At 44.1% G+C, this 21,442-nt stretch overlaps 1 protein-coding gene across 1 annotated transcript in view; it reads right to left on the reverse strand.

Annotated features, from left to right (window-relative positions):
• ATP8A2 (ATPase phospholipid transporting 8A2) overlaps nucleotides 1–21,442 on the reverse strand; it is a 1,572,980-nt gene that overhangs the window by 761,600 nt on the left and 789,938 nt on the right. Inside the window, exon 24 of the mRNA XM_030202396.1 lies at nucleotides 16,703–16,875. Coding sequence (XP_030058256.1) covers nucleotides 16,703–16,875 — 173 coding nt within the window. The remainder of the gene's footprint in view (nucleotides 1–16,702; nucleotides 16,876–21,442) is intronic.

A 21,442-nucleotide genomic window follows, 5' to 3' on the forward strand; every position in this document is an offset into this window, starting at 1 on the left:
AAAAATCTAGAACCATAAGTCCCCACTATGAAGTAGGGCTGAGTCAAGTTTTGTAGCAGACCACATATTTGAATCAGGAAGTATGATCTTTGCCGCTTTACAGCAGCGGCAGACAGTGCCGGATCCAGGAAGGGTACTTCGATATCTATCTGAAAAAGACTATCATGTAAAGGGACAGTTATTGCAGAGTCTCTGACTATTGTGTCTGGAAACAGCATTAATTAAGGAAATGTGATGTGTACATCTACTTACAAATGGCGATCTGCCTAAAACATTCAGCTATGAAATGTACAGAACACTGCGTATTGGGTGACCAAACTGTAAACATATGCTTGTACATCTAATAAGCAGACAGAAAGCATGGACTAGAAATTGCATAAAAGCAAAAATGGGTAAAGGTGCAGCAAACAGAGCAGGTCTTAAATAAGTCCAAAAATTCTCCTTCCAATAATGCAGCTGTAGGTGTCACTGTTTTCAGACTAGTCTCGCAGCATGCTTCAAAAGGATGCCAAGTCAAAGTAAATAAGGGTGCTTCGAAGAAAGACAAAATATTCTCAGGTGTGATACTTTATGCAAATTTAGTTGAAGTGAATTTGGAATAGCCCTCTCTGGTGGCTAAAATAATAAATGGTAAAGTTAGAGGGTTAGAGGGGGGAGAGAAAAAAGGGGGGTAGGGGGGAGAGGAAGGGGGTAGGAGGGGAGTGGGAGGGGGTGGAGGAGGTGTGTCAAGGGGTGGGGTAGGAGGCGGTGTAGGGGGTGGGGTGAACAGTATGCAATACTAGGCATATTTTTCTAAAATAGGCATGGTGTGATATACAAGTATATATGATGAATTACCAAAATAGTTTCTTAGAACCAGAAATACTTCTTGTGTGCATAACTATTCCAGGGGCAATAAAAAACATTTAAAGTCTCCTTTGGAATTAAACTGCAGCTGAAATTCCGATGGAGTGCATTGAAATAACTATTTTTTCCTCAAGGAAGTAAATATATTCCGCTGGTATAGCTATTTCAATTAGCAAAACATCATGACTAAAGATTATTATGTACCCTAGCATATCTCAAAGAATGCACATCAATTTCTTAACCATGAAATATAAATTATTTTTCATAATTGATAGAGAAGGCTCCTTGGAAGGAATTGTCTCTAGTTACAGCTTTGTTAATGATTCAAAAAGCAGAAAAAAGGAAGCACAGTAAACAGCCAGACAAAATGAAAGATACAAACAGAATTTACCATATTTTTCCTGTGAAACAAGAGATAAACCAACAAAATAAAAAGCAAACTGCTATTACACTAGGAAAGGAAAATACAGTTATCTTAAGGCAAAGTTACTAGTACACTGAGAGTTCTCGGTGAGCAAATAATACAGACTGTATGTAGAAAAAAAATTGAATAATATATTTAACCTTCCACAACTTGGTAGACTTAGAGCAGCTTTGTAAAAAACAAAAAGGTTGAGTACTCAAATTCTGCTCAGAAAATATTCAGCAAAAGGGAATCCTCTAGTATTCCCATAAAAAACTGATTTACAATGCATTGTTTTTCTCCTGAACATTTAGACCTATGCTAGCAAAACTTTCTCTAGCAAGGAAGCATAACAAACAAAGACAGACATAAATACAATGTTTGTGAAATAAGAGACAGACAGGGTGGATTAAAGGTGATCAGTCTTTATCCACCCGACACACACAAATACTAACATTGAAAGTAACTTACTAAAGAATCTGGAGATTTTTTTTTCTTTTAACACACACAGAGTCAGCTGCTGCATATAATGGACAAATCATTTGTATTTGGGATAACTCCTATTCTTTAATCTAATGGCTTAAGCATTGTTCTTCACAACATTACAGTTGAGCAGAGTGATCATAGGGGCCTTATAATCTGTTTGGATATGGACCACGCCTAGTCACTGAGAACGGTGTTGGTCAGGGAACAATTGCTGGACAGGGGGATTAAAAAGCTGGGCATGCCTATGAAAGGACTGTGGATTTCGGCGGCATTCGGCAGCAAAATGACCTAGCCGATGGCAGCGCCAACACTCAATATGTGCGCGGTGATTTCAGCTGGCAACTTCTGGTTGCCGCAAAACATTGGGAGCCTGGTCTATTTTGTCAAGGGTAGTCATAGCGTCAACTTGTGACTGACCTGGATTAGCATTGCCCGAAGGGATAGGGAATAACAGGGAGCTCACTGGTTTAGAGGGCTGGGTTAGAAGTTCGTTGGAGAACCCTGACTCATATGGTGGCGGAGCCCCCTCACATGGAGGTGGAGCTGTAGGTGCGGTTGCATCCAAAGGTGGATGTGCTGGGCTTTGGGAAGGCTGCAGAGATTTGGGATTCCCTTTCTGCGCCCCAATAAGGATAAATATTGCATTAAGGTATTTATCAAAAGGGAAAAACTTTAGAACAGTTTCTAGGGGCGTGGCCATGGTCAGAGAAGTGTATGGCACAAAGGGTGGGACAGAGTGTTATGTTTTACAGTGTGAACGGAAGCTGAGAGCCTAACTAGTAGTGAGAAAATTACAATAATGGTGGCACTATACCAAAATCTGCATAAAAATTCTATCCAATAAATAAAATGAAATCTATACTCACGTGTCTTCAGACTCTCCACTCTCCAGGGATACTCCTCCAATGCTCAAGACTCAATCGAGGGAGGGCTCAAAAAAAAGAGCTACTCAGATCACCCACATTTACCCAGACAACCTGCGAATGTGTCTGAGTAAGAAGCATGGGTTGTGCACGGTAATTCGCAGAGCTACTTCTTCTTTATCTCACCGTGACACGACACAATAATCTCTATACTTAGCAGTCAAGGGACGTAGCTAACCCCGCGTTCTAAACCTGAGCCTCTAATTAATGCATCCACTAATTAAGACCTTTTTTATCAGGATCCATTACAAGAAACTTAAGACAGGGTCGCCAGAATAGTCCCTTACCACACCCAACTGGGTCAACCTCAGGACCCTTACCACACACAGTTTGGTCAACCTCAGGACCTCAAAAAACCCCCCACTGTTTGGTCAACCTTAGAACCTCAAGAAACACAGTTTGAACTGCAAATCTTAGTAACAAAAAATAAAATCAATTTAGAAAAAATTTTTGGATAGTCTAAGGGACAATTTGGATTCTTTACAAGGGTACCCCAAAAATCTTACCCTTTTACACAAAAGGTAAGTAGGGCCGTGACACTCTGTCCACCAGAGGAACAAACGGACCCTAAAAAGACCACTCCTCTGTCACTCCTTTGTACACAAAGGGTAATGAGGGCTGTGATACTCCTCTCTGCGGAGGGAAAAACCAAACCTTGAAAACCAGTGCTTTTGTATAGGGAAAGCAGAATCCTAATACCGGTATGCAATGAGAGGAAGGCTGTCACACTCCTCAGAGGTACAACCTCCTAGGCATTCCAATGCAAAAGTACCAGGACTTACTCCAGACTGTGACTCTTCACCTGAGGTAAGGTGGGCAATCAGTCCTTGACACTCCTATACAAAGTGTATAATCCTAAAAGACACACCTTGGGAGAGGTTAGGTAGGTCCTTCAGAGGAGACCCACAAAGGACGTTGCTGACTCTCCACCGGTGGCAGGTAAGTCCAAAGGACTCCGTCTCTCTGCTTGTGGTGGGTACAAGTGCTAAACGCAACCTCTACAAAGGGGGACGGTCAGTATCTTGTGAGTGGATACTGTCTAAAAAAAAGTACAATTTTGATACAGAGTGAGGGCATTGCCAGCACTTGAAAAAAATAAAAAGTCTAAAGTTGAGCAGAATATCTAGGAATGTGGAACACGCAGGGAGTTTTCCAACATCCTGATACTGGACGTGAAAGCCCTAGCTCTCAGTAAAGAGCTAAAATTATACAGGAAAAAAAAAAAGGAACAGTCCCTGCGCTCTTAGTACAGAGCGGAAAGCAACCAAGGAAAAAAACACAGATCAGAGCCCAGTCCACTAGATGCTGGAATTGCTCATGTTATTTTTATTTACAGAACATGAAGGGGCTCATGCTGTCAACAATCTTACTTTGGCTGTAACGTGTAAAAGTTTTCTTTTTTTTTCCAATTAAGGGAGCTGCAACCTGTGCACATAAACACAGTATATTTAAAAGGTGTTAGTGCCCTTCCTATGGGTTCTAGGTGGTGGTGGTTCTTAGAGAAGAGAGAGATAGATGTAGGGAAGGAAAACAGTGAAAATACAGACAGAACCTATAATTTAACATTTCTGAATTACTTTGAAAGTTAATATGTTTTCTTTCTCTGGTTCAGCATTTCAAACCAGGAGGCTTGAAGTGCGTACGTTATCAGACTTGACAGAACAGAAAGAAATCGTTCGGTAAACAAGCTTGTTTTGGCAGCCTTAAGTCTCATGTTAAAAATGAAAAGAACAGTTTTAAGTTATATTTGGTCTAATTCCAGTAGCTTAAACATTTAGAAAAGCTAATGTTGGGCAGCGACGGGCATCGGAACATACAGCGTGTGCACACCTAATTAATAGTGTAGGGCTGGATGACAGAAAATACCTAGCTCTCAGTACAGAGCAAGAGTATGGAAAAGCCCTTCCGTTCTCAATACAGAGCAGAAAGCGTGGAGAAAAAGAAACAGAACATTTCCAACTCTCTGAGTACAGAGCAGGAAGTGCACAGTAGAACAAAACCCCAGTATTACTTTTCAATTTACTGTGGCAATTTAGTTTCAGCATCTGTGTTCATGTTATCTCCGTCTCCGGCACACGAAGGACAAATGCTATAAACAATTCTGCTTAAAATGTATTTAATGATGGCACATTTACCCATTTAACCCCAGAGGAACAAGCAAAGTACAATAGACTCTATAGAATTAACCCTTTAATAACCATCCTCTGGGCTACCATAATGTTTATTTTTGTAGAGTCTATAAGGAGGGCTATTAGGTGGTAATATTAATAGTTTGGACGGGTGAGGCGATAGGGTTTCTACTAAAATGTGAATGATTGTCTGTTCCCACTAAATGATTAATTACTCTGACCCCGTATCTTCCCAGACAGTTCTACCCAGCCCTAGAATTAACAAGTTCCATAATTAGAATGACACTGAAATTCAGTGAATAGGAGAACATAGAGAGCATCTTACCAAAGGCAATACAGGTATTAGGCATTCACATCTGGAAGATAGTGGAGCAGCACTTCGCGACACATAGGTGTAGTCAGTCTTCTGTATTCTATCTTCTGCTCCCTCTCTGCTCTCCTACCCCAGCTAACAGCTGCTTTTATACTTTTTTTCTACCATAGATATCTATGACAGTGGCGTAGCCACAGGTGGGCTTGGGTGGGCCAGGGCCCACCCATTTATGGCTCAGGCCCACCCAACAGTAGCACATGTTTAGTGGTAACTGGTAGGAATCCCAAGCTCCACCAGCTGAAGATTTCCCCCTGATGGTAACAAAAACGCTACTCTCCACGACACCGGCACCTGCGCATGCTCAGTTTTCAGTGCATTCCTGCTGCCAAAGTGGAAAGAAGCGCTTTCCCACCAGCTGAGATTTTTTTTTGGGGGGGGGAGGGGGGGGAGAACACTTGGTGCCCACCCAATTCTTGCCTAGGCCCACCCAAAATCTGTATCCTGGCTACGCCCCTGATCTATGAACATTTTACTTTCCCACCTGCACTTTCGTTATAATTGGCACATACATCCAATTATGACCAAGTTCCAACTTCAGAGAGTTTGCTTATCTCTCATCCAATTAGGACTAAGTTTCAACCTTAGCAAGTTTGCTTATCTCCAAGCTTCGCTCATCCTTAAATTTAACTTTTCTGCACCTGGCCTTATCTTTGCCCAATTATTTTTTATAGTTTCTCTGCATGCCTATGTCCAGCTGTACACAATCTTTGCCAACTTTGTAACTCTGCCAGGTTTCATTAACTTAATCAGACTGTCACATTTCTTCAGTGAAGTATCAGGACTGAGAGATCCTATGATTTTACAGGCCTAGTTTGCTTAAAAAACCTGAACCTGTTTTTCACTGCATTCAATTTGTGGCAATTATTTACATTAAACATCTGTATCATATCTCCCCTTTCCCTCCTCTCCTCTAGGGTATACATATTCAGATCTTCTAATCTCTTCTCGTACATCTTTTGGCACACGCCCCATACCATTTTTGTCACATTCCTCTGGGCCGCTTCAAGTCTTTTTACATCCTTAGCAAGATACAGCCTCCAAAACTGAACACAATACTCCAACTGGGACGTCACCAATGACTTGTACAGGGGCATCAATACCTTCTTTCTTCTGCTTGTTATTCCTCTTACTATACAGCCTAGCATTCTTCTGGCTACAGCCACTGTCTTGTCACACTGTTTCATCACCTTCAGATCCTTGGACACAATCACCCCAAGGTTCCTCTCTCTCTATCTCTCTTTATGCATATCAGCCTCTCACCTCCTAGCACATATGCCTTCCTTGGATTTCTACTCCCCAAGTGCATCACTCTGCACTTCTGTGCACTGAATTTTAATTATCAAACATTAGACCATTCTTCCAACTTTTGCAGATCCTTTTTCATGTTTTTCACTCCCTCCATTGTGTCTATTACAAATCTTAGTATCATCTGCAAAAACGCAAACCTTACCTTCTAACACTTCGACAATGTCGCTCACAAATATATTGAACAGAATCAGCCCAACCACCAATCCTTGAGACACTCCACTACTCACCTTTCTTTCCTCTGAGTGAATTCCATTAACCACCACCCTCTGGCATCTATCTGTCAACCAGTTTCTAATCCAGTTCACCACTTTGGGCCCTAACTCCAGACTGTCAAGTTTATTCAAGAGCCTTCTATAAGGAACCATGTCAAAGGCTTTGCTGAAATCTAGAGCATGTCTTCAATCCAGTCCTCTGGATGCCCAGGCAAAGAATTCAATCAGATTCATTTGGCACAATTTACCTTTGGTAAAAACCATGTTGCTTCAGATCTTGTAAACCATTTGGTTTCCAGGAAATTCGCTATCCTTTCCTCCAGCAATGCTTCCATTACTTTTCCATTACTGAGCTCCCTCAGTATCCTGGGTTGGAACCCAACCAGTCCCATGGCTTTGTCTACCTTCAATTTTTCAAGTTGTTCATAAACACTTTTGGATATAACCGTAAGGGAAAATATATAGTATATAGCTGGGTGGGTTTTTTTTGTTTTTTTTTTAGTCACCTGAGGACCTAGGGCAGTGATGGCGAACCTTTCAGAGATCGAGTACCCAAACAGCAACCCAAAATCTAATTATTTATCGCAAAGTGCCGATACTCATTATGGGCGGGGTCACCACATATGACTCCACCCCATGATAGCCACACCCCTTGCACCAGCCGTGGCGCATATAAACAGAGATCATTGAAAATATTATACTAGTATAGGAGAAAAAAATAACATGATTTTCTTTCATTATAAATCATTTCTGTAAGCTGTTACAGCTCTAGTATACCCAGTGCAAAATAAGACAACAGATGTAAATTCTCAAATTGGACATATTCCAAACACTAAAATGAAAATAAAATGATTTTTTTCTACCTTTGTTGTCTGGTGATTTTGTTTTTCTATCCATATTGGTCCTTGTCGCTGATTCTGCTGCTCTCTATCTGTTCTCTTAACTCCGTTTCCAGGGCTTCCTTTCCATTTATTTCTTTACTTTCCTCCTTTCTTCTTCATTTCTTGCCCTCCATCCATATCAAGCAACCCTCCTCTCCCCTCCAGCCACAAATATCCAGCCACCCTCCTCTCCCCCCTACCCGCCCTCCCTCCCAGCACCAGGCAGCCCTCCCTCCCATCACGCAGCAGCAGCACTCAGCAGCAGGCCTCCCTCCCACCCAGCACACAGCAGCACCCAGCATCAGGCCTCCCTCTCACCCAGCACCCAGCAGCACCCAGCATCAGGCCTCCTTCCCTCCCACCCACCCAGCACCAGGCCTCCCTCCCACCCAGCACGCAGCAGCAGCACCCAGCAGCAGGCCTCCCTCCCACACAGCACGCAGCACCCAGCAGCAGGCCTCCCTCCCTCCCACCCAGCACCAGGTCTCCCTCCCACCCAGCACGCAGCAGCAGCACCCAGCATCAGGCCTCCCTCCCACCCAGCAGCCAGCAGCACCCAGCATCAGGCCTCCCTCCCTCCCACCCACTCAGCACCAAGCACCAGGCCTCCCTCCAACCAACCAAACAAGCATCAGGCCGTCCGCCCGTCTTCCCTCCCTCCCAGCACCAGGGCCCCCCTCCTCCTCCTCTGAAATTTAAAAGGCGTACCTCGGGGTTAAGGCGGTGTCGGCAGCAAAAAGTGTGTTCTTCGCTCGGCGCACCTTCCCTTCTGTCTCTCAAGCTCTGGTCCCGCCTATGAGGGCAGGACCAGAGCTTCAGAGACAGAAGGGAAGGCCGAAGGCGTGCCGAGCCAAGAACACACTTTTCGCTGCTGACGCTGCCTTAACCCCGAGGTAAGCCTTTTAAATTTCAGAGGAGGGGGGGCCCTGGTGCTGGGAGGGAGGGTGGGCGGGTGGCCTGATGCTTGTTTGTTTGGTTGGTTGTGGGAGGGAGGGAGGCCGGCCTTGTGCTCGGAGGGAGGGAGAGAGAGTGGGCGGACCAGTGACGGCGCGGGCGGATGGGCAGACCAGGCGTGCGTGCCCTCTCTGGCACGCGTGCCATAGGTTCGCCATCACTGATCTAGGGTCTATAGGCTGCACTTTTGACCTGCTGCTTTTTCTCTCTGTTTCCTGCACCTGTTCTAGTGCACAAGGTGCTCAGACCTAATGGCATCAGATTCTGCGAGGGGATTACAGCAGTTTCTGGTAGTTTCTGTAAGGGAGCCTAGAAGCAAGGGAGGAGTTGAACATTTTGTAGGGGTATTGCTAATGGCAGTAGTATACTCCCCCCCCCCCCCAAAAAAAAAAATAAAAAAATTAAACTCTGACTTCTCTGCCAGAACCTGTCTTTAGAACCTCTCCTGCCACTTACCATACCTGTCAAGGGAGAGCCCCATTTCTACCTACATCTGCAGCTGGCTTCTGAGAGAGAAAGAGAATCAGCCAGTCTATATCTAACCAGTTGGACAGTAGTGGCACTTGCACAGAGCAAGGATTCAGAGACTGGGGCAAGTGACAGATCCGAAAAGGTTGCAGGCTTTCTATAGTGAGAAGGTGTAGGGACTCTTCTTACCTATGTAGTCTCTTTGGGGAAGGGATAAAGAGAGTCTCAGGATGCTTACCCTTATCACCCAGGCAACCTATACACCGCTTCTATGGGACACTACATCTATGGCAGAGTGGAGGAAAAGTGAAAAAAAGACCAGACTATAGCAGCAAAGGTATTTGTTTAATCTGTATGACCATCAACTTGCATAAGTATAACATCTCACTAAACTGTAATTACCAACTAACTGAATATCATCAACCTACCCTGTGTAGCCTTGTTTTGTAAGAAGTTTGTGCAGGGGGAATGGCTAGCCATGTGTATATAAGTTAGTGTTTGATATAACTTTTCACTGTTCCTGTGCTTCATCAATTGAGAGTACAGTAAAGTTCCGGTTTTAAGTTACTTCATGGTGTGGTCTGGATTCTTGTGTGGATGGACAGTCTGATACCTAGCCTGCCCAGCCTTCTAGCCGTAAGGTTGGCCCTGGCCCCACAAATAACTTATGTGCGTGCCCCTTCTCCCACTTTCTGGGCTGTGCCTAGGCGATGGCCTAGGATCTGTAAAAATGAGGCTTACACTTTCTTTCATCAACAATGTGATATCCATTCTATTATCATATGTACTTTTGCCACTAATCATTGTCCTTCTCCAGGACTTGAACCACAATACTGCTAAGTGCGTTCTGATTTTTATTCTTAATATCTCAACTTTCTGGCTATAGGTTTAGTTACCTGATATCTATTCTCTAGACTTTAATTGCTTAGTTAAATTGTGTTGACTGTGCATATATATTGTGGTGTACTGCTCTGTCTTCTAACCAGATCCTCCCCCACTCCAAAAAAAAAGAAAGTTTTCTCTCCCTTTCTGCCTAGCTCTGATCATAGAGAAGATAGGCTTGTCAAACTGTCTCTTGTGTTTCACATTGATGGCTCTTGCTGAAGTTTCCTAACTTTGACTACTGAACTGTGGATAAGCTGGGCCGGTTTTGGTTTCAGCTGAAATCCAGGGGCAAATTTTGGCCACAGATTCGATTTCGGCTGAAACTGAAAAAACGGTTTTAGTCACCTTCTAACCTCCCTTCATCCATAAAAACCCCGGAACATACTCTCCCAATATCGGACAAACTGAAGATCCTTGGAATTACTATTGATATCAACCTAACCCTGGAGAGCCAAGCCTCTGCCACCACGAAGAAAATGTTCCATTCAATGTGGAAACTCAAATGGATCAAACAATTCTTCCCAAGGGAAACTTTCAGTAACATAATTCAAACAATGGTACTATCACATGTTGACTACTGTAACGCTGTCTATGCGGGATGCAAAGAACAGATCTTAAGGAAACTCCAGACCATGCAGAACACGGCAGCTAGACTCATTTTTGGAAAGACAAGATTCGAAAGTGCTAAACTCCTACACGAAATACTGCACTGGCTACCAATCAAGGAACGAATAGCCTGTACTGTACTCACATGTCGGTGCCCCCCTTCACCCCTTAGGGCTATGGTAGTGTTGTACAGTTGTGGGGAGTGGGTTTTGGGGGGGGGGGGGTTGGGGGGCTCAGCACCCATGGTAACGGAGTTATGCATCTGGGTGCAATTTGTGAAGTCCACTGCAGTGCCTCCTAGGGTGCCCAGTTGGTGTCCTGGCATGTCAGGGGGACCTGTGCACTACGAATTCTGGCTCCTCCCATGACCAAAGGGCTTGGATTTGGTCGTTTTTGAGATGGGCGTCCTCGGTTTCCATTAAGGTCAACCTAAATGTTGAGATTTGGGCATCCCCGACCGTATTATCGAAACAAAAGATGGACGCCCATCTTGTTTCGATAATACGGGTTTCCCTGCCCCTTTGCGGGGCTGTCCTGCGAGGACGCCCTCATGAAAACTTGGGGGCCCCGTTCGATTATGCCCCTCCAAGTATCCCTTCTAGTTACTAAAGATCCAAAACTTGAACTTTTAGACAATTATATATATCATCCACAATAATTACGTTTTGCTTTTCAATTTAGCTCTTGCTTTCATTTATAGATCCATCTTTGCTCATGCTTTATGTTACTATGTTCTTATTAACAATTGTTCTGTTTGTTAATTTGTTATTGTATGAAGAACTTGAAAAATTTTCAATAAAAAAGATTCAACCAAAAAAAAAATAGGGGGAAAGTTACTAAACTGCAGGCCCTGAAAATAAACCTACTGTGCGGATCCCCATCCCCACTCAGCAAGGATCCCCCCACCCCTGAAAGACACTATAGATATAAAGCAGTCAAGTCCCACACCCACCCCATTGCCCCCACTCTGCTGGGCCTATCTGAAGCAATTTGTGTTGGTCTAGCAGTATGGTGCAGCAGCAGCTCCCCACTCATACCAAGTGCAAAATGGTATCGGTGGCTCCTAGCAAATAGTCTTGTGGCACTACTGGTTGGGTCAGGTTGCTACTTATTCCTCATCCTTCCATACTTTGGGAGGGGAGTACTATAGTACCAAAAGATCAAGTACATAGCTTGGGAATCTTGCTGGATGCAGGTTTAACTTTTGATAGCCATATTTCTCAGTTGGTTTCAACCTCCTATTACTTGCGCCAATTACATAAGATCTGAAGTTATTTTATAGAGTTTGATTTTGCCCAATTGCTTTATTCTTGTGTAATTTCACACATTGATTATTGCAACATATTGTTTGTGGGGTTGCCTAAAAGGAATGTGAAGCAACTTCAACGGGTTCAAAATGCGACTGCTATACTTTAAAAAAATGTAGGCTTTTGAGATCATATTACGCCTATTTTTTCTGCACTGCACTGGCTACCTATCTGCAAACTCTGAATTTTTAAAATGTTGGTATTAGCATTCAGGTTCTTTCATTGTATGTTTATGATAAATTGTCAAACTATCTTCCTAAGAGACTGATTCGCACCCAGAGTGAGCAACGTTTTGTTTTGCCCTCAGCTAGAGCTTTCATATTAGAATGTGTTCGGGCACGAGCTTACTCTAACTTTTTGATCCGGGCACAAGCTTACTGTAACTTTTTGATTTGGCTATGGAATAGATTGGCTATTGGTGATTTATTGGGTTTTCAGAAGGCTGTGAAAACTTACCTATTTATTTATTGCATTTGTATCCCACATTTTCCCACCTCTTTGCAGGCTCAATGTGGCTTATAATCAGTGGTGTGCTGGAGCCGGCTCGCACCGGCTCGCAAGAGCCGGTTGTTAAATTTACTGGCATCTTGCGAGCCTGTTGTTGGCCCGTGCGAGCCGGCTCACCTCTGCTCCCCCGCTCGTCCATCTTCCATCTGCCCTCTGCAGATCTACCGATAGTAGCCCTGGTTTCCTTCTTGCCCCGCCGCCCTGCTTTTAAAATTTTAAAAGCAGGGCGGCGGGGCAAGAAGGAAACCAGGGCTACTATCGGTAGATCTGCAGAGGGCAGATGGAAGATGGACGAGCGGGGGAGCAGAGGTGAGCCGGCTCGCACGGGCCAACAACAGGCTCGCAAGATGCCAGTAAATTTTTATTTCCCCTCGAGGCGCGCCAGCGTTGAAGTGAAGGCAGCAAGCTCAGCTCAGTTCCAGGCTTCGTTCCGTTCCTTCACATCATGGCTCCGCCCTCGCCTGACATATTTCCTGTTTGCGCGAGGGCGGATCCATGATGCTTAGGAACGGAACGAAGGCTGGAACCGAGCTGAGCTTGCTGCCTTCACTTCAACGCTGGCGCGCCTCGAGGGGAAATAAAAATTTTAAAAGCAGGGTGGCGGGGCAAGAAGGAAACCAGGACTACTATCGGGGCACACAGCTGCAGACGGAAGATGGACAACCAGGGGAGTGGGGAGGGCTGGAAGAAGGCAGATGGAGGAGAGGAGGGCAGGGGGGAGACGAGGGTTGCTGGACATGGGTGGGTGGATGGAGGACAGGGGGCAGGAGGGTTGCTGGACATGGGTGGGTGGATGGAGGACAGGGGGGAGACTAGGGTTGCTGGACATGGGTGGGTGGATGGAGGACAGGGGGGAGACGAGGGTTGCTGGACATGGGGGTGGGTGGATGGCGGGCAGGGGAGAGCAGGGGAGAGCAGGGTTGCTGGATATGGGTGGGTGGATGGAGGGCAGGGGAGAGGAGGGTTGCTGGACATGGGTGGGTGGATGGAGGGCAGGGGAGAGGAGGGTTGCTGGACATGGGTGGAGGAGAGGGAAGGGAGAGAGAAGAAATGCTGGACATGGGTGGAGGGGAGGGAAGAGTGAGGAATGAGATGAGAAGAAGGAAAAGGAAGAGGGGAGAATAACTGCAAATGGATGGAGAAAATAGGAAGAAGCTGAGGACCAGAAATGAAGAAGAAAGGAGGAAAGGAAGCCCTGGAAACGGAGTGAAGAGGACAGATAGCAGCAGAATCGGATACTGGGCCAGCATGAGCAGAAAAACAGTCACCAGACAACAAAGGTAGAAAAAAAACTCATTTTATTTTCATTATAGTGTTTGGAATATGTTCACCTTGAGAATCAGGTGCTCAACATTAAAAGTTTATATTTATTTACTTATTTATGGCATTTTATCCCACATTAAACATGAATTAGATTGGAACCTGGGATCATTTAATAGTTTTTTCCTGGAGAGAGTAATGCATTGCCCCCCCCCCCCCCGGCTATAGCCAGCTCTGCAATTTGGGGGGGCGCGCAGAGGTGGATGGGGGGGCGCAGAGGTGGACGGGGGGGGGGGGGGGCGTCGAGGTGGACCGGGGAGAGAGCCTGTTGTTAAAAATTTACCAGCACACCACTGCTTATAATACATCATGAATGGTGGAAATATATTAGAAAATAGACATTTAGTGTTACAGAAGGATCTTGGGTAACATGATAAAGATAAAACATGATAGTAATATAACAAGCAAATATTATAAGACAGTTCTGAATATATGTGGAGGAGTTGTGTATGTTCACATTTGTTGATCTTTGTGGTATTTATAGAAGATTGTAAGAATTTATGCTGAGGAACTGTGACATTGAATTGCTTTATGTAAATTTGAATTTAATGTTTTGACTGTTTTTATTATTAACCCCCCCCCCCCCTCTGTTTACTAAACCGTGCTAGTGGCTGCCGTGTGCTAATGCCAACACAGCCCATTCACTATCTCTTTGGTATGCAAATCTATCTCATGCATGTGTGTAACCCTGGTATCATCACTCCGGGCACCAGTTAGCTCGTTGCGGGTCAGGGGTACCCGAGATCAGGGCTAGAAAATATGAAGTTTCTTAACAACAGTCTCTGCACACACACTGAGCTGGACAAAGGCCAGGGCTGGATAAAACTTCAGACGACCATAGGGAGTTAAGCCAGGGCTTTACTTTTTATTCTCTTTTCTTTATTAGTCTGGGAGTAAGTAAATTTCACTCTCATACCAAGAAAAGACTCCAGTCCAGGTTTTTATGAAACAGGAACATTACTGTAACTCTCTGTGTAACAGGGAATTCAAAATCTTTTCAGACTTAAATCAAACCAATTTGTAATCCAACTTGATGTCAGATGCAAACAAACCAGAGCCAAACTCAGGGATATATGATATGGGTCATATAGCCCGCCAATTCCCAAGTTATGGTTCAAAGAGATTACAGTATTCTAAAAAAAACAAAAAACAAACCAACCATAATAGCAAAACTAGCTTTTTTAAAAAAGATAGGTCTTTAAACTTTTACGGAAGGACCAATATGAAGAAAGTTTTCTAAGAGAAACAGGCAAAGAACAGCACAATTTAACTGCCTGATAAGGAAAATATAAATCCCACTGCTGCTCCTTGTGATCTTGGGCAAGTCACGTAATTCTCCATTGCCTTAGGTATAAACTTCCTGAGCCCCTACGTCTTGCCCCATCCTTGGCCACCTTTAAATCTAGACTGAAAGCCCACCTCTTTAACATTGCTTTTGATTCGTAACCACTTGTAACCACTCGCCTCCACCTACCCTCCTCTCCTCCTTCCTGTACACATTAATTGATTTGATTTGCTTACTTTATTTTTTGTCTATTAGATTGTAAGCTCTTTGAGCAGGGACTGTCTTTCTTCTATGTTTGTGCAGCGCTGCGTATGCCTTGTAGCGCTATAGAAATGCTAAATAGTAGTAGTAGTAGTAGTATAAACTTAGATTGTGAGCCCTCCAGGGACAGAGTAATATCCACTGTACCTGAATGTAATTCACCTTGAGCTAATACTGAAAAGGTGCAAGCAAAATCCAAAGAAAGAAAGAAAGAAACTCTCAAGATTTCTTATATTTAACCCCCACCAATGTTGGAAAAGAGAGATGTCCTTGCTCTAGAAGATAACAGCAACAGTGGGAATGAAAACAAATTAACCGAGTATTCTGGACTACAGCCATCAAACATTTTATAAATCAAACATACAGGCTTAAAAGAAATCCGCTCAGACAACGGAAGCCAATGCAACTTCATAAGACACGGAGTAGCATAATCAGATATTTTTTTTATGAAAAATTAACTTAGCAGCTGCATTTTGCAAAACCTGCAGCCTAAACAATGAAGCTTCACCAACTTTGGTTCAGTCACTAATTTTGTCTCATTTAGATTACTATAATGGTATTTATTGTTTACCATCATCTACCTCAGTATTTCCCAAGTCTGGTCCTGGAGTACCCCTTGCCAGTCAGGTATTCAGGATATTCACAATTAATATGCATGAAAGAGATTTGCATATAATGGAGGCAGTGTGTGCAAATCAAGTTCATACATATTAATTGTGGATATCCTGAGAACCTGACCTGCAAGGGGTACTCCAGGACTGAATCAAAATTGCAAAATGTTGTTCAGACAGAAAAAGATGAACATTTCTCAATTGGTGAAGCTTGGAAAGAACTACTTTGACCACAGACTTAATTTGAGGGACAAGAGATAACAAAGTATCTAAATATACTCCTAAAAGTTTGGAAACACTCTCTAGTTCAAATGTTAAACCATTCTCCACTAGAATATTTGGAGAAACTAACATCCATCACAGTAAAATCACTCACAAGTCTGATGTTTAATGTATGTTAAGAGGCAAATATTGTATATTATTCCCTCAACAGACATTAGTAACTACCGTCATTAAATGATTAACTTCAGGAATTAATTGGATAAATCTTTACTTTCCAAATTTTGGATCTGTCAAATGGTTATTTTTCTTTTACGCAACTTGATGTCTAGCCTAAATATAACTAGTTATACAGAAGAGGAGGCAGATATGAACCATAGATGGGTTAAAACTTTAACCAGATAGTGCCAATATTGAGTGATATCTGCTTAAGGTTAGCCAGTTAACTCTAGATGGAAAATTTGCTGTTCTAAAGTTATCTAGATAACTTTATCCAGTGAATTTCAAAGATGCAGACTAACTGATTACTTCTGTGAATATCCAGTTTAAAATATCTTTGGCTATCCTGGAACTGAATATCATAAGAACATAAGATAGCCATACTGGGTCAGACCAAAGGTCCATCCAGTCCAGTATCCTGTTTCCAACAGTGGCAAATTCAGGTCACAAATACCTGGCAGAAACCCAAATAATAGCAACCCCCACGTCCAGTTCTTACCTGCAACAGATGACAGCCTTACAAGAAAGTGCTAAATCCAGAAAATATTGTCTAACTTCAAAAGACAGAGCATATTTCAGGGTCTGGCCATCAATGATAAGGGCAAGGTCATTCTCTTTGCCAATCAAATCACCAAGGTTTGTCGTGTGCTGAGTTAGTGTTTCTCTTGTTGCCTATAAAACATAAGAGTGTAAAAAAGACATTTATGTCCAACTAAATTAATAAGAAAAACATAGCTCATAACTTACTAGGCTAACAAATACGATTTATTTACCATTTGAGTTATCAGGATGCAATATTGATAGTTTAAGAGATACAAACTAGAGTTAGGACAATATCTGGATCACAAATATCAACATTCAAAAAGAGACAACCTGATTTGGGGATTCATTTTCAAAACAGAAAAACATCCAAAAAGCAGAACAAAGTGGCATTTGGACGTTTTATTTGCCAAAACGTCTAAATCGCTATTTTCGAAACATATTTTTAAGACATTTTTCTATGCAGTTCATCTGCAATGCATCCAAATCACAAGGACATGTGTCTGAGGTGTGTTGGGGGGGGGGGGGGGGGGGGGGGATTTGGGTGTTTCCAAACTTGGATGTTTTTCTGCTATAATGGAGCAAAGCAAAAATGTCCAGGGCTACAATTTAGACGTTTAGATCTGTTTTCATCACGACTAAGTCAGAAAAAGGTGCCCTATATGACACAATGACCACTGCATGAATTAAAACATGACCCCCCCCCCTCCTTCTTCCACCAGTGTTCACTGACTCCCCCCCCCCCCACCCCCACCAAAGATGCGAAAGAAAAAGTACATACCAGGCTCTATGACAGCATCAGAAGTTATGGCCAGTCCTAAAAGAGAAGCAAGCAGGTCCCTGGAGTAGCCTAGTGGTCGGTGCAGTGCACTGTAAAGAAGGGGACCTAGGCCCATACCCCATTCTAATTGTTACATTTGTGGTGCAAAGTGTGAGCCCTCCAATACCCACCAAAAACCCACTGTACCCACATACAGGGCTATTGTAGTGGTGCACAGTTAGGTACAGTAGGTTTTTAGTGGGTTTTGGAGGGCTCTCCATAAAATATAAGGAGGTAATGGTGAGATGTATACCTGGGACCTTTTATGTGAAGTCCACTGCAGTGCCTCCTAGGGTGCCTCACTACTCTGCTGAGATGTTTATGTGGCCAGTCTACTAAGAATTCTGGCTCCTCCTATATTACAATGGCTTGATTTTGTGCATTTTTTACTTGGATGTTTTTTTTTCTGAAAATGGTCCAAAAAGATGGATGCACTGAGCACAACATCTAGCAAATGGCCATTTTCAAAACAAAATGATAGATGTTTTTCTGTTTTGAAAATGGTCATGTTCGCTATTGGATTTTTTAACATTTTCCGCAAAATGCCCAAAGTTGGATTTAGATGTTGTCATGAAACATCTAGCCACCCGCCTGAGGTTACCCCGTGGCCAATTAGAGGGTCTATCCCCAGCAAAGCTCAGGTCCACCTGCACCTAATGCTTGTGCTCCATACTAGCACTCTCCCTCCCACTGACTGGGTCCTGGCCACCTCTGAGCAAGTCTCCCACTCTCAATTTATCCCCAGTGATTTCTAGGTTATTGGGGGCTACCTCTCTGTCAAGGAGCTCACGACCCAGATGCACAATGGGGTGCTCCTCCCCTCTGTTATTCACTTGACTGAGTACAGCCCCAATGCCATATGCCAAAGCGTCAGTTTGTACCACAAATCTTTGTTGTTAATCAGGTGTAGCCAGTGATGGATCGGTAGCTAATGCTGTCTTTAATTTTTGGAAGGCCGCTTCACATTCTGGCGACCAGGTAATAATTCAAAGTAGTCTCTTTTTTGTCAAGTCAGTCAGCGGTTTGGCTATAGTGCTATAGTGAGGCACAAACTGCCTGTAATACCCCACTGTTCCAAGGAAGGCCAGTACTTGCTTTTTAGTCTGGGGAGCGGACCAGTTTTATATAATTTCCATCTTAGCTGTTGAGGCATCAGCTGTCCACCTCTCACACTGTGCCCTAAATATTGCACTTCTGCCATCCCCATCTGACATTTGCTGGGTTTTATAGTCAGGCAGACTTCCCTGATCCAGTCCAGTATCCCACTCAAATGGATCAGGTGGTCATCCAAAGTCTGACTGTACACAGCAATATTTCTCTATATAAAAGGCAACACCAACGTTCTATGAAGCCTCCAGCCGGAAGTGTGAAGGGGGCGAGATATCCGGTTTCCCTATGAGTGTCTGCCCCGCCCTCTCTGTAACACAGTCAGTGAAGGAAAACAGCAGAGCACGAAATCAAATCGCTGGCTCTGTAACAGTGAAGGACTCAGAGGGGGGAGGGGAGAGAAGCCAGAGGGCACGGACACACACACTCCCACATGCACACAGAAGAAAACATTGCTAGCCCCCGTTTCATTTGCATCAGAAACGGGGCTTTTTTACTAGTCATCAATATAAGCCCTAGCATGCTCCTGGAGTCCATCTAACAGACAATTCACTAAGGACTGAAATGTACTGGGGCATTTTTCATTCCAAAAGGCATGACAGTAAACTCATACAGACCAAATAGGGTAATAAATGCTGATTGCTCCTGAGCAGCAGCGGTTAGGGAAATATGCCAGTACCATTGGCTAAGTTCCATTGTAGTCAGATACTAGGCCCCAGCTAAGTGGTCTAGTAACTCGTCCATCCAGGGCATCATGATGAAAGGCGCCAGATACAGTACATTCATTAAGTCTCCTGTAATCCACACAGAAGCAAGATGTGCCATCTTTTTTGGGAATGAGAATTACAGGAGAAACCCAGGGACTATAAGATTTCTTTATAAAACTTAGGGCTAGTATCTCATTAATCTCTTGCTTCATTTGCCTCGCCACCTCAGCACCCTGCTTCAGCGGGTCATGCCCACCTGTGTTTACATTGTGATTAGCCAAATGGGTAAGTCCCGGTTTAATGGAAAACACATCAGCAAACTTTTGCAATACTGCTTCTAACTGTTGTCTCGGGGTGGGGGTTAACTACTCTCCCACTGCAATTTGTTGTATAGATCCCTTTGGTAAGGTCTCTGCTAGGTCAGTTATGGGCTCACTATCCTGACACTCTTCTGGTAGGCTGCACACAGCTAGTACCATAGCTGTTTGATCTGCATAGGCCTTTAATGTATTTACATGAAAGGTACGCTGCTTTCTGTCTTCAGGGTCCAAAGATATAACATAGTTTGCATCATTCAGGCATCTTATGACCTTGTAAGGTCCTGCCCAATTAGCTTGAAGCTTATTTTGACATACTAGGACTAAAACAAGCACCTGCTGGCCCTTATAAAACTCTCTATTTTGGGCCTTATGATAATACCAGTCTTTTGCTGAGTCTGGGCTGCCTGCAAGTTATCTCTGACAAAGCCCACAAGTTCTTCTAATCTCTGCTACATATTAACTACATATTCAATTTCAGGGGTGTCAGAGGTATCAACTTTTCCCTCCCAAAGTTCTCTTATTAGGTCAAGGGGACCTCTCACCCTCCAGTCATAAAGCAACTCAAATGGTAGGGCAAGTATTTCTCCCAGTCATGGTCTCCTGATTCCACAAAAGTCTTTAACAAATGCTTTACTGTCCCATTAAATCTCTCTAACAACCCATTAGTTTCAGGGTGATATGGTGTGGTATGTACAGATTTCATTCCACAGTGTGCCCACAGATTCTGGATCAACTCAGACACAAACTGTGTTCCTTGGTCTGAGAGTTTTTCTTGTGGATATCCTACCTGGGAAAATATTTCTAGCAGGGCAGTGGCAATTTTTTCTGATTCTATGGAAGATAAGGCTACCATATCAGCATATCTGGTAGCAAAGTCTACCACTATCAATATATATCTTTTCCCAGTCCAGGGGTGTAGCCACGGGCGGGCCTGGGCCCACCCAATTTGGGGTCAGGCCCACCCAGCAGCAGTGTTCCTGCACAGCAATTCCTGTCGCAGGCTTGGCTTGCAGCGATTCCCACATGCTGCCTGCCGGCTGCCGCTCAACAATCTCCTTGCAGCTACTAAGCGCTAACCTGGAAGCCTCTCGTCTGCCGCATCTTGACTGGGCAGAAACCGGAAGTTGAGGCAGAGGAGAGGCTTCTGGGTTAGCGCTTAGTAGCTGCAAGGAGATTGTTGAGCGGCAGCCGGCAGGTTGGGAATCGCTGCGAGCCGAGCCTAAGACTGGAATCGCTATGAGCTACAGGAACACTGCTGCTGGGCGGGCCTGCAAGGAGGGTGAAGGAAGATGGGGTGAAAGTTGCTGCACGGGGAAAGGGATGATGGGGAAAAGATGTTGTATGGGGGAGGGAAGATGGGGGACAGCAGCTGCACAGGGGAGAGGGAAGATGGAAGGAAAGATGCTGCATAAGGGGGAGGGAAGATGGAAAGATGAGGCATGGTGGGTAGGGGAGATGCTGCATGGGGAAGAAGGGAGAGATGCAGCAAAGGGGTGGAGGGGTGAGGAAGGGAGAAGTCTTGGCTGCATATGAGGTGGAGGGGAGGGAGACATGCTGCATAGAGAAGGGATAGGTGGTGAGAGGGGGAGAAATGTTGAACTTAGGGGTGGAGAGGACGGAGAAATGGTGGGAATAGGGGTGGAGGGAAGGGAGAAATGTTAGATATGATGGTAGAGGGGAGGAAGGGAGAGATGCTGCATGGGAAGGGGAGAGAGATGTTGGACCAGAACACAAGGGAGAGGGAG

Source organism: Microcaecilia unicolor, chromosome 4 (assembly GCF_901765095.1).
Source record: "Microcaecilia unicolor chromosome 4, aMicUni1.1, whole genome shotgun sequence".
NCBI classification, from domain to species: domain Eukaryota; kingdom Metazoa; phylum Chordata; class Amphibia; order Gymnophiona; family Siphonopidae; genus Microcaecilia; species Microcaecilia unicolor.